Genomic DNA, 14,487 nt, shown 5'->3' on the forward strand with positions numbered 1-14,487 from the left:
AGTGGAACTCGGTCAGACGGGCGTCCTGGTATTTCCGTCAAGGCGAGGATATGGAAAAAACTCAGAGGGCCTTCGATTCGAGCTTTGGGGCATGTGAGTGTCGTTTTCCTGTGGATGGTCGGATTTCGAGGGAGGTTCGTTTGCCGCTCAACACCCAGTGCTTCTAGTATCTGATTTGATGTTCAAGGGTATGAGGGGATTAGGTTGGCCAGCGTCGCTGGTTGCCAGGTTGAGGGTAAATGGCGGAGCAAGATTGGGAGTCTTGTGCAGCGTTTTGGCAGAGCCCTGTCGAGCAAAGAAGCCGGAGTTGGCGGTTCTAGACGGAGGTCTAAACGACATCAGCAAGGCTGGCGGTGCAGGAGTAGAGGAGTTGCTGAGAGTACTTGCCTCAGCGGGTAAACGTTTGTAAACCAAGTGTCAGGGGATAAAGTTTGTATTTTCTCTCCAATGATTGTATAACTCAGTCAGACCTAGTAGGTCAGGTTCATTTAACGGTTTGGGGGAGTATGAAATCACAGAGACGACTGCAAAGATGACTCAGGTCAGTTTTGGTCTTGCGTACCGGAGTGCACGTGGATTTAGATATTTCGCTCAGGTTCCTTTTACCCCAAACAGGTTTTGGTAACCGTACTGTTTTCTTTCCTTTCCTTGTCTCTCAAGCTCGACCGGGTCAAGGAGAGTCTTAAAGAGTTGGACGATCGTTTTGACAAGTTTGACATTCAATACGCAGAAAAGGAGTTTGATAAGCAGTTTGTCGACCTTTCTTTGGAGCAATCATAGCTCAGGCTATTTCACTGACGGCGAGGGCTCGATTCAGCGACCCCAGAGGGTGTGGCTAAGTTTTTAGCGGATCGAGACTCAAAGGGTCGAACACAGGTTCATGCCTTGGGTTGCGGAAATTTTGGAAAAAGTGGACCTTTTGGCTGTGGGTGTGAGCGACATCTTTCAGCCGGAACAGTCGATTCATACATTGGTCAGCTCAGGGCCTATTTCAACACAGGTGGAAAGACACTTTTCCTTGGCGGCAGAACTCGCAATGGTGCAACCCTTGTATTTCCTTTCGAGTGCGGAAATATTTAAAGGCAACGAGGCTTGAGCAAGCCCGGGTGACGCCCAGACAAGCAGTCCCCATTTTCTCGGACAGGATCAGGTGGCTCGCAAACGAAATCAGGAAGTGAATAACAAAGCTTCAGGAGACCGACCATGTACACTTCGTGGGCAGTTCATTTTGTACAAGGACTTGGCTTTCTTCTTGTGCCTATGGTGGGCAGGAGGTAGGTCGGAAGACCTAGGGTGAACGAAGACCAGTGAAATCACTAAGATTTATGGCGGAGATCTTCTTCTCAGCCACACTATTGGCCAAACTGTGTGGCAAGGTGGCTCATATCTCGTTGTAATCCCCAATTAGATAGTGAAATGGACCCGGCAGGGGCTTTGGAAGGCGTGGTCAGGTTTGCACGGGATACGGACATCTACACCGGATCACAGATCCGGGTGACCGCGTCTTAAGACCCAACGGTGGAAGGGCGGGAGTAGCAGCCACTCTGCGGTTGCAGGGAGCCACGGACCAGGAAGTGATGGATCACTGCGGATGGGTGACACAGTGAGCGTACAGACACCACACTTGGATAGATGGATAGAGTAACCAGGCGCCGCACCACGGTTCTTTTAATAAGGAAGGCCATTAAGGATGAAGGAAAGGAGCGGCCATCGCCAGCAGACCAGGCTGGGGAGTTCTATCGGCCCTAAACTCCGGCTTCAAGGCTGAGAAGGCTTTTAAATCTCCAGCAGGGCAGGCAGCGACGGTGTGAGAGTTGGATGAGAGATGGGGGGAAAGTGGGGGACAGTGGCGTGCGGATCCTGGGTGCGGGTGAGGAACCTTTTCTACCCAGTCCTCAATCCATGTAGAGACCGGATCCCAGGACGAACACAGCGGTGCAAATAATTTACTATTATGGGATCCACATGCTATTATGGGATCCGCATGCTATTATGGGATCCGTGATCCACATGCTATTATGGGATCCACATGCTATTATGGGATCCACATGCTATGGGATCACATGTTATGGGATCCGCATGCTATTATGGGATATGCATGCTAACCAGGATCCGCATGCTATGTTATGGCATGGGAATGCCATAATGGCATGTGAATGCTATACCTAAATTACATGTAATTTAAATATTTCGACCTTCGGCATCCTGACATGCTATTGGCATGCCTTCTGCACATGAATGCTATGAAAACTGCTGTTATTTTTCATATGAGCCATAGCATGTGACTGCTTTTGGAAGGCTGGCCTAAAAGCATTCCGCATGCTGTCAGGAATGCAATGTGCCTGCTATGTGACTGCAGTCAGGTTTGGTAATAAGGGGTGTACCATGTACCATAATCGTACCAGGGTTTGATCATCTAAAAACTAAAAAAAGCTTGCTCCGAACCATTTGACGTAGCAACTGTCTCTATAGTCTGAGGAATTCAAATGTGAGCGGTACATTGTGACTAAGCAAGTCGACAATGTACCAGACATTATTCAAATCTAACTCGCAAATGTCTCATTGGTGTTTACTCCACAGATTGCCAGGCAGGAGAGTATCAATGCCTTGATGGCGTTTGCGTCGGACCAGCAGATGAATGTAACTTCGAGGCAGATTGCATTGACCACTCTGACGAAGGCAGTCAGTGTCTCAGCACAGGTAACTCTCTTCTCTCCTTGCACTCCAGACCTGTTCTTATTCACTTTGCTCTCCAAACAATAAATTATATATTTTAAATCTCTTTCTTTCAGCATACTGCTATGGAGTGGAAAATTTTTGTGAAACTTTCGTATCTTACAGCCAGACATACTTCCCGAATGACTTTATGCCTAGCCTCTTGCAAGCTAACGAAGTTACCTTTCGGGCTGTTAATTTGTTTGCTTACAACTGCAGCGAGTCACAGAAGGTTGCACTTTGCAGATCATTCTATCCAGCGTGCCCGCGTTTCACCTCAGACCAGGTTTGTTCCTCTGCATGTAAGGATGCCCTGGAATGTGCAGGACTAACGGGGAACCCCTCGCTGCAATGCGATGTCTATCCCGAACAGAATTCTTCTTCTGGAGAGGAGAACAGCTGTGGATTCAGTGAGGATGGTAAGTTGGTAAATACCATAATCAAAGGCAGTGGACACAATTGGTAATTACTCAAAATAATTATCATGATAAAACCTTTCTTGATTACGAGTAATGGGGAGAGGTTGATGGTATAAAACATTGTGAGAAACAGCTCCCTCTGAAGTGACGTAGTTTTTGAGTTAGAAGTAATTTTCAACGAATTTGATTTTGAGACCTCAAGTTTTCGAAATGAAGCATCAGAAAGCATAGTTGCGATAACGTAACCGTCTGTTTTTATTATTATCACTAACCCTCTCATCGTAGATATTCTAAAGACGGGTGACTGTGGCACACGCCCTGCAGCCTCTCCAGATTTGAATCCATTCTCGAGGATCGTTGGCGGGAATGATGCACACATTGCCAACTGGCCCTGGATTGCTTCATATCGAACCCGACGTGGGCAACTTGGTTGTGGCGCAACACTTATCACTCCACTGTGGGCTGTGACTGCTGCACGCTGCTTGTAAGTATGTTGTAAACAGGAGAAAAACCATGTGTGCTTAACCATGTGTGTTATTAAAGGATTTGGGGACTTTTTGTTACACAAAACACAACGTCCACATTGTCAGACTCGACAATATAGAAATCGTGTAACTGAAAGACGGACACAAAATAACGTTCACTCGACACGAACTAAACTTCAAATATTCTTATTAAATAAATCTTAGGGGTATTTACAATATTTACAACATAATCAAGGTATAAACTGAAATGATGGCTTCCGGACTTTCGGGTCGCCAGTAACTATTGGTTGTATTAGCTCACAACATCAAATAAACTTATAAATAATATGCTTTACAGAATGGTTCTTGTGCTCCTTCTCACATCAAGGTCTAATTATCGCACCACAGTTACAATAAATAAATCAATGTATAATCGTCTCTCTTTATGCGTCACTTCTCAACTTATAGGCAACGTAAAACAAATAAATAATCTACGAATCGGGTTCTGCCAATCTGGCCCCAAGCCTTAAGTTTCACTAACTGGAACAACTTAAGCTTTCAACAATTAACACTGTTCAAAATAATCGTTGCGTCGTTAAAAACCTTCACCGGCGGCGGACCTCCGTCTTGCGGGTGAATCCCAATTATAGCGCCACACTCTTGTGTCCCTGCCGTGGTCGTTCATTGCGATCCAGACTTGGGGTACGGTGAGAGGGGTAGCTGATTCCAGGGGTTAAATGGTCATCTATAATCGAAATTAACCAAACTGTCTAATACTGGGTTTTCCAAACCAAAAGCACATCAGATAAATACATTCTTGATACAACATAATTTCGTTAACCACTTCGAACACTTTCGTTGATGTTTTTCATCACGTCTAAACTTAAAAGTTTTTTGAGGGAAATTCTCCCTATCACTGAAACTGTTAGCACAACAAATTAATTGACTAAACCATCAAGCACTTGATGATATTAATACACCAGTTCATCATCGTAACATTGTAAAACTTCGTAGCCGTTCCGACATTTCCAAGTAACTAATACAATTTTATCAAAACACATTTTAGTTCTCAACTTTCGTTAAAACTACTCAACTTACGGTAATTAATTGGAGAGGAGTCTTTGGCGTCACACTGCCGTTGCTGTAGAGATTGGTCAACTCTGACGTACACGAAGGTGGCTCTCGGCCATAACTTTGGCTGACCGGCCCAATACCGATACGGTGGCTGTATCCACTCGCCTGCTGGTTTGGTCGGCAACCCTAACATTCACATTCAACACGTCCTCTCTCCTCAAGCTCACATTGCTTTTTAACCTTCACAACACATTCTCACACTCCACATTAACTTTCCTTTATCCAACTGTTTCAATGCAAAAATACAAAGGCATTTGCCAAAAAAGGAAGGGGGGGGGGTTCTTAATTACCATGACCATAGTTAACTAAGGGTGGCACGCAAAGTATGCCTACATAACATAGCTTAACAGGGCGTTTCCTGCGCAGTCGACGCATATGACGTGACAAAAATGCGGCACTGCGCAGATATTTACAAACCGCAGGTTTGGGGAATTTACGCTAAGTCAGATCGAGAAAAGTAACAATAAAACAAAAAAAAACAAATTATCAACAATCAACTCTGACACACATTGAACTTACACGGTTTGAAGAAAATGATGGGAGAAAGCTTACTTTCTGAGGTGCTGTGTAGTTTTTATGAAATGAGTAAACCAATGTCACAAAAAAAACGTTTAACATGCTGAATAATTTTCGCCTCCTGATTGAGGTATAAATTATTTTCGTGACTCATTTCTCAAAAACTACAGCATTAACCATGTGTGTTTAAAGCACTGTATACTCTGTACTTTCTTGAGTTCTGTGAAAAGGGTCCATAAGAAATCTCTGTATTTTGCCTTGTTGATGGAAACTTCAGCGTATCTGTAGCGTTTCGCGTTATGCAAGGGGGAGCTATTGATTTCTTACACAGTACAGGCGTCTCCGAAAAATGCGCATAATTTATGTGTCAACTCTCTTTTGTGCATGTTTGTATACCATTTTGTGCAAATGGCAAGGGGTCCTTAGTACACATTCTTTTGCTCTACAGGTACTCATCAGGCTCTCTGGTGTTTGGCAGCTCACTTTTGCATGTTCCTGATTCCTACCCACACAAGCGTACTGTTGTAAAGGTCATCAGGCATCCACTGTACAGTTATGTGGATCACAGACACGACATTGCTCTCCTAAGGTTGGACTCCCCGGTGGAGCTGACCGACACGATCCGTCCAGCGTGCCTGGCAACTGAAGACAACGAGTTAGAGATATATCATACCTGTCATGCAGTAGGATGGGGTCGGACTAGCCAGCTAGGTAAATAATTTGTGTACATGTAACTCAAAGTATTGTTTTATTTTTGTGGTCATGGAGTGCTTTTTTCCTTGGCATTCTGTACCTTAAAAGGGTTTAGGTACTATCTGAATAATACACAAAATGCAACGACCACCCACCTTTACCCTTTTCATTCATTCATTCATCTTTATTAAAAAACCAACTGGCAGCACGAAGCTGAATAATGATGACATTACAAGATAACAATATTGATCAAAATAGCATAGATAAAACACACAAAAATTGCACAACCGCGGGGTACAAAGGAACATTATATAAGAAGACGACACGGTTTTCAAAGATACATGTACATGTAATGATGGTAGAAAGCTTCCCTTGTTAGCTGTTCCGACCTACCATCGGAACAGGTATTGTTTTCGTCGAGATTTTTATTATTTTTATTATTATTATTCTTTGTTTCTCGCCAAAACCCCATTGCATTTGTACACATGTTTTCTTTAAGGCTAATCTCCTAAACTATAATACGAAAGAGTGAGTTTATTATACCAAATTGTAGCTTACATGTAGAACATAAGCTTTACTCTAAATGTTAAAAAAAATTAAAATTTTAATTAATTAACCACGTAATCTTCATTTGAATATAACTGGATGCAGTCGCTCCATGTTATTGTTAAATATTCTCTTTCGTAAATGCCATACAGTATGTACCTATCATGAGTTGTGACTTCTTGAGATGAGTCTACGCATTTGAATATAACTGGATGCAGTCGCTTCCATGTTATTGTTAAACATTCTCTATGGTAAATGCAATTCAGTATGTACCTATCATGAGTTGTGACTTCTTGAGAGGAGTCTACTCAAGTCTCCTTTTCTTGTTTTTCTACTTACGTTCTGGACCACAGCGAAGTCTCTTTTTATTCGTTTCCTAACCGAGTTCTGGACCAATATACTTTGCACACGAATGTGTAGGGTTTTCGTTTAACGAACGTGCGTATATAAATAGGGGTTTTTGACGACGACGACATACATGTACCATGGTGTCCACAGAATTACACTAAACTTAAACAGTTTGAAGATAATGAAAGCTTCCATTAAAATATTACTTACTGTGGTGTTGTAGTTTTTGAGAAATGAGTGAAAAAGTGTCAAATTTAGACACTGAGGTGGCGTCGTCCGGGACAAACGTGCGTAATTTAGATATGGGTTTTTGACGACGACGACGTCGTCGTCAAAAACCCTTAAAGGCATCTAATACTACATTTCAACCCTACTTAATAGTTATAGGCGTTAGCAGTTCATATTTACTGACAATGTTCGCAAAATCATGAAACGAGAATTATTTCGCCGGATCATAATCCCCTCTGTTGATACATGCACACATGTAAACCCTCATTTATGCATTGGCCCTTGTAGCCTAGTGGTCATCAGTCGCGATTACAGATCTGATACCTGCGAGTTCGAATCTCCGTACAACTTCAATATTTTTTTTATCCCCCAAAACTAAAAAAATAATTCTTTTTGTAATATTTAAGTTAGATTCTTATCTTTATATCGATAGTGTTGCCTTTTCTTTTTCTCAATTGTTAGCCCAACATAACCTGTGTGGATGCATGACACGATGATGTTTGAAAAACACAGTAAGCGGAAAATGGTGATCATAAGCGCAGAGTTTGGTGGTTAAGAGTTCTGTGAAATCAAATCGTACTCGATCAAACATCAAACCACCGACCCCAATTTTTTTAAAAATCTTAATTAATTAACCACGTGACCCATATTTGCATATTTAATTGGGAAATCTTTGTAGCACCATATCTCAAGAAGTACGCGGCCGTTTAACAGACTGTTTGTAGTTATTGACTCCTTGGGGATTGGAGATTAGATTAATTTTGAAAAACCGTGACCTCGAGTTGACCTCTACTTCTGGGTCAACCGGAAGTGGGACCATACATGTATCTCAAGTACTGTACAACCGATTTTCAAACTTTTTTCAGTTTTAGACCCCTAAAGCGTTAAAAATATACTTTGAAAAACCGTGACCTCAAGTTGACCTCTAATTCGGGGTCAACCGGAAGTGGGAACATATCTCAAGAAGTACACGGCCGATTTTTAGACTGATGGTAGTTATAGACTCCTTGGGATTGGAGATAAATTGCAAAAACCCGTGACCTCAACTTGACCTCTATTTCTGGGTCAACCCAAAGTGGGACAATATCGATTTTCAAACTTTTTTCAGTTAGAGACTCCTTTGGCATTGGAGATTAGCCTTAGGTTACTGTTACCCCATGTCGACCTCTACTTCCGGGTCAACCGGAAGTGGCACCATAACTCAATACACTATTCAACATGTTCCAACTTGTTTTCAGTTATAGACTCCTTGGTCATTTTAGCACATAATCCAAGCAAAAGAACACGGAACAGCTTTGTGTTTGTTCACAAACACCTAATGTCTAGTTGTTTTTATTATTTTTGTTATTAGGTGTTCGGGCAACAGCCCTAACAACTCTTTGTTGTGTTCGTTTTTTTAGGTGTTCGGGCAACAGCCCGAACTACTCTTTGATATTGTTAGTTTTTAAGTTAAATTTTTTTATTCTTCCTCTCGATTTCGATTATCCACACGAAAAAGCACAGTTGCGAAGCTTGCATAAAGTTGAAACTTTGCATACAGGTAGACATTAACCAGTAGAAGATACAAATGTTACGTCACAATGACGTCATCAGTTGACGAGATACACTAATTCAAAGTTTATTATTATTTAAAAAAAATTACTTTTGATCTACTTGAGGGATTTTTACAATCAATACAACATCGGAAAGGTCTTTAAAAACTCTTTAAACACCTCCCAGACATGACCCCTTTTTGACCTTGTCTTCAGGTTCCAATCAAATTTTGTGTAATTTTCTTCAAAAATTGTTTTTTGTTGTTTTATCTACGACCAAACTGCGATGATAACACCAGTTCCCGTACGATCACTGAAGTTTTAAAGCAAAATTGGGCCCGGTCAGTACTTGGATGGGAGACCACTTTTATTATTAGCTGTTTCGTAGCGTAGCGCAGCGAAACAGCTCTTGTCTTCGTTAAAGTTTTTTTAAATTATTATAATTATTTTTTTATTTTTTTTATTTGTATTTTTCAGGACTGAAATGATCTAAACACTAATTTGCAATGTTCCCATTGAGCGATTGCAATGAAACTTTCAGTAATGAAAGGTATTGGTGCAATGATCATCACAAAACAAGGATGTCATTATGACATCATCACAAGTCACGTGACGTCATCTTAAAGGTGTTTTATTTTAAACATCTGAAAATCTATAACAAATCAGCCACAAGAGACTGTAGGTTTCTGTTTACGGGATTTGGTAGGGATAAATTAGGTCTTCATTTTGTTTCGTGTGCGTGACCTATAATGACCTCTACTTCTGGTCGAAACAGGAAGTGCCCTTTAATTAAAAAGAGGCAACAGTTATATGAAGCTGTTTCAACGATGTTAGTGTCTGGCAAGGGTGGGCAGTTCAAAAGAAATATCAATGACGTCACAAAATGCAACAGCGCCCTCTAGCGGCAGATTGAAAACTCTTTAAAAATGGACTTTTGAAGATGTGTGTGGTGAAGTTTTGTGGTATCACATTTACTGTCAGGCAGGCATCACATGTGTGAAGTTTCAGATCAATGAAAAGTACGTCATCGGGGGTCATGTGACGCGACCTTAAATGTGCACTTTTTGAACTATTATAACTCCCGAAGTAATAATGCGATCATGTTGAAACTTAGTAGGTTGTTTGATATTGGCAAGTTCTTGTAAATTGTGAATTACGTGCTTCTCAATTTTTCTGGATTTTCTATCCTTTTTTGATCTCGTTTTGCGCCCAACATTTGTGCATGTACTTCCTGTGATACCCTGACACCGGTGATTATGTCTATTTGGAAATCTGACATATGGAACTTGTATTTTTCAACATGATTTTGCCTCCAGCTATTTGGATTCTGACGTATTGGTACATGTATACCCTATCACCCTTGGGTGTCCAGTCTTGCATTCAAATGCAAATGGCAGTATCAATAGATGATGACACTCAGCCCCTTATCATGAATGGGACTTACACGCATCAACACCCAAATTCTAAGGAGCCACCACCTACTGGCACCACCTTGCAGTACAACCATGCTGAAATGCTTGCCTTTAGATACCAAGATACCCGCAAATTGGAGATACCACCGCCAGTGTACAACACCCTCAAAGATCTCGGTATTTTCCGGTACCGGAGTAGGCGAGCTGGATGCCATATAGGACGTAACAAACTGCATCGAAACCAGGTAACTTCCAAACTTTCTCCATTAGAAATATATCATATACCGAGCATCAGTTCTACACCTGATGTACATATTAGTGTACATGTTAGTCAGCCCGGTGCTAACATGAATAACTTGACGCCTATTGCCCGTGAGACCTACACTAAACTTAACGTGCACCTCTGGAATGCTAACTCTGTCAGGAATAAGGCTATCCTCACATGTGACTATATACTTGAACATGACGTTGACATCATGGTCATTACAGAATCATGGCTCAGAAAGGAGGATTGTGCGATAATTGGCGAGGCCACACCTCCGGGTTACGTCTGCCTTGGCAAGCCATGTAACAGTGACACGTTTGGAGGTGGAATCGCAATCTTCAGCAAGGCATCTCTCAACTTGTCCTTCGCTGAGTCCAACATATCATCAGCTCAATCATTCGAACTTGCCTTTATCACCAATCCTACTAAACAGCTTCGGTTGTTTGCAATCTACAGACCGCCCCCCTCCGCAAAGAACGGTCTGAGTACACCACAGTTTTTGTCGGAGTTCAACGATTTCCTGGCTGAGATCTCACCCCTCTCCGGCAATCACCTGATACTAGGGGACTTCAGTCTGCACCTCGATATTCCAAGTAAACTTGAAGTTGCTCAATTTCTCACACTGCTTGTCGACCGTGACCTACAGCAACATGTCTATGGAGCCACCCACAAATATGGTCACACCCTTGACCTTGTGATATCGCGTCAAGCGGATACCCTCATGCAAAACTGTAACAGTGTCAATAATCATGTTATTGAATGCATCATTGACCATGCCAAACCTACTCGACAGTTGGTACATTCGAAGGTTAGGAACTACCGCACCCTCGACACTGATTCATTTACCAATGATCTTACCCGGTCATGCCGGTCTTTTCAGCTGTTTCCATACGACAGTTGCCCCAGTGATCAACTTTTATTTTATGACAACGCAGTCCTCGGTGTTCTTGATGCTCACTGCCCCGTCAAGATAAGGACACGCAGGTTTAAACAACAGCAACCTTGGTATACGAATGACATTCACCTCGCAAGACGCAACCGCAGACAACTTGAAAGAAAATGGCGTAAAACCAGACATCCTGATGACCACCAGGCGTATGTGAGTCAGATCAACTCACTTACAAAGCTCATACGTCATGAAAAGTCGAAGTACTTCAAGGCTCAACTTTCATCTGCCGAGACAAAAGCGGTGTTTCAAACTATCAACTCATTGTTAAACAAAGGGGCTCCTCCCCTTCCATCTGGCCAACCCTTGAAATCATTGAGCAACCGGTTTGCAACCTTCTTCAAAGACAAAGTTGCCAAAATAAGATCTAACATCATGTGTTCGCTCACCCACACCCCTGAACCCGTTTCTCTCCAGCATGCTGATTGCCCAGTACAAGTACTGACTTGCCGATGAGGACGAGGTCCTCAGACTCATTAGCAAAGCACCGAGCAAGTCATGCGACCTGGACCCTCTCCCGACATGGATGTTGAAAATGAATACCGGGACTCTCCTCTCTGCTCTGGTTTCAATCGTCAATAGCTCGCTTGCCACAGGTTCCTTCCCATCAAGCCTCAAGGAAGCCATAGTATCTCCCATTTTAAAGAAGCCCGGGCTGGACGTGAACAATCTCAAGAACTATAGACCGGTTTCTAACTTGGCATTTATATCGAAACTGATTGAAAAGGTTGCTTTAACTCGTATCAATGATCATCTTTGTACTAATATGTTGTTTCAGAAGTTTCAGTCTGCTTACAGGTCTGGCCACAGCACTGAGATGGCATTGCTGAGAATCAAGAGTGACATAATGCGTGCTCTTGATGATCGGCAGGCTGTCTTTGTGGTGTTGCTGGATCTGTCGGCAGCGTTCGATACCATTGATTATGTTTCCCTCTTGGATAGATTATATAATGTTTTTGGGTTAACAGGTCATGTTCAACAGTGGTTTCATTCATACCTTGTTGGTCGCACTAATAGAGTTAAGGTTGCTAGTGAGCTATCTGACCCCCAGGTATTGGAGTTTGGTTTACCACAAGGTTCTGTGGTAGGGCCTCAGCTGTTTTCCCTATTTACTTATCCCCTGGCCACCATTATTGAATGGTTTCAGCACATTCGCTATCACTTCTATACTGACGATACCCAGCTATACATTCAATTTAATCCCAACAACCCAAGTGAAATCAATCAAGCTCTTTCCACATTGTCGGAATGTATAATGGACATAAAACAATGGATGTTAAGCAACATGCTTCAACTCAACGATTCCAAAACTGATTTCTTTGTCTGTGCCAACAGTAGATGTCTCAGTTCGCTATCTGATGTTTCCCTCCAAGTAGACTCCGAAATCATCCAGCCTTCCACGAAGATCAGAAATCTTGGAGTGGAGTTTGACCAGGCCATGCGGATGTCCAACCAAGTCACTTGTATTTGCCAATCCGTTAATTTCAGTCTACGCAAGCTTTCTTGGATAAGAATGTACATTGATAAGCCTACATGCCATGCTGCTGTTAGAGCCCTTGTAACGTCTCGTCTCGATTATGCTAACTCTATTCTCTATGGAATATCATCTGTTGACTGTCAACGCCTTCAACGGCTCCAAAATCGTGCAGCTAAACTGATCTACCAGGCCAAGAAATATGACACAGTCACTCCCATTCTTCACGATCTTCACTGGCTGACAGTCTCCAACCGCATCACCTTTAAAATATTTACCTTGGTCTTCAAATGTCTCAATACCGCCTCTGCGCCTTCAGACCTAACGGATCCCATTCAGTTGTACAAACCTAACAGATACCTCCGGTTATCTACTGACACCAGACTACTTGCCATCCCCAAAACACGCACCACTACTGGGGAAAAAAGCTTCCACGCTGCTGCCCCCAAACTCTGGAATGATTTACCTCACAGCATCCGCCACTCTAGCTCACTAGCAGCCTTCAAGAAATCTCTCAAAACCCACCTGTTCAACTGATTTGCTTGCTTTTATTTATTCTTTGCTCTTTGTTTATTTTGTGTGTACAGCGCTGTGGTACTTTCCCCTGTTAGTTAGAGCGCTTTATAAATACCTTGTATTATTATTATTTATTATTAAATGACGTTATGATGACGTCATAATGTGATTTTTTTATTTTTTGCACCTTTAAGTCATCAATGGGAGACTTTCTGGGACGATAGAGGGCAGCAGACTTACCGGGTAAATCCATTGTTCTCAGAATTATGCGCATGTTCAGAACTACGTAAACAATGGAAATTTACCCGGTATGTCTGCTGCCACCTAGCGTTGGAAAGTCTCCTATTGCTCACTGAACATGGTATAATCTGAATTATTTTTTAATTTATGCCAGATGGGGCAAACTGCTTTGAAAACACACAAAAAATCAAATTCAGTTGAGAATTTGATTTTTGTTTGTTTATGAAACAGCTATGCATTTGTGCACAAATGCAATCATGTCAAGTTTATTTTTGTATAAAAATTTGTTTTGTCCTATTAATACCTTTGATTTTAGCCTGTTTTCAAGGTGTTTTCAACAAAAATTTCCCTTCCTATGAGTTAGTCTCTTCTCCAGTCGTCATTATTCATTTATAAGTTCCTATTTCCTCATACAACAAAAGCTATTTTGACAATCTATACATCATATGAAAGGTCCTTACGTACTTCACAAAAATGGGTGTGTTGGTGACCTTCTCTTGACCTTTTGACTTTTCTAAACTGGAGGTGCCTGTAAAATGCTTTGAAAAGGTGTTAGTTAATGGCTTTCAAGTTGAAATGTAGACATTGATGCTTTACCATATCACACATCGAGAAAACATTTTTTTTAACTTTGACGAGCTTTTAAAGGCAGTGGACACTATTGGTAATTAGTCAAAATAATTGTTAGCATAAAACCTCACTTGGTAAAGTTAATGGGGAGAGGTTGATGGTATAAAACATCACTTGGAAATGGCTCCCTCTGAAGTGACATAGTTTTTGAGAGAGTAGTAATTTTCCATGAATTTGATTTCAAGACCTCAAGTTTAGAATTTGAGGTCTCGAAATCAAGCATCTAAAAGCACACAACTTCGTATGACCATGGTGTGACAAGGGTGTTTTTTTCTTAGTTATCTCGCAACTCCGACGACCAATCAAGTTCAAATTTTCACAGGTTAGTTATTTTATGCATATTGTTGATATACACCAAGTGAGAACACTGGTCTTCGACAATTACCAATAGTGTCCACTGTCTTTAACA

General features: G+C 41.7%; 1 protein-coding gene across 1 annotated transcript in view; it reads left to right on the forward strand.

The window, feature by feature from the left end:
- Window positions 1–14,487, forward strand: part of LOC117301100 — an 89,922-nt gene that overhangs the window by 37,358 nt on the left and 38,077 nt on the right. Inside the window, exons 13-16 of the mRNA XM_033784984.1 lie at window positions 2,581–2,700; window positions 2,793–3,134; window positions 3,420–3,618; window positions 5,697–5,959. Coding sequence (XP_033640875.1) covers window positions 2,581–2,700; window positions 2,793–3,134; window positions 3,420–3,618; window positions 5,697–5,959 — 924 coding nt within the window. The remainder of the gene's footprint in view (window positions 1–2,580; window positions 2,701–2,792; window positions 3,135–3,419; window positions 3,619–5,696; window positions 5,960–14,487) is intronic.

This window comes from Asterias rubens, chromosome 16 (assembly GCF_902459465.1).
Source record: "Asterias rubens chromosome 16, eAstRub1.3, whole genome shotgun sequence".
Taxonomy (NCBI): Eukaryota; Metazoa; Echinodermata; class Asteroidea; order Forcipulatida; family Asteriidae; genus Asterias; species Asterias rubens.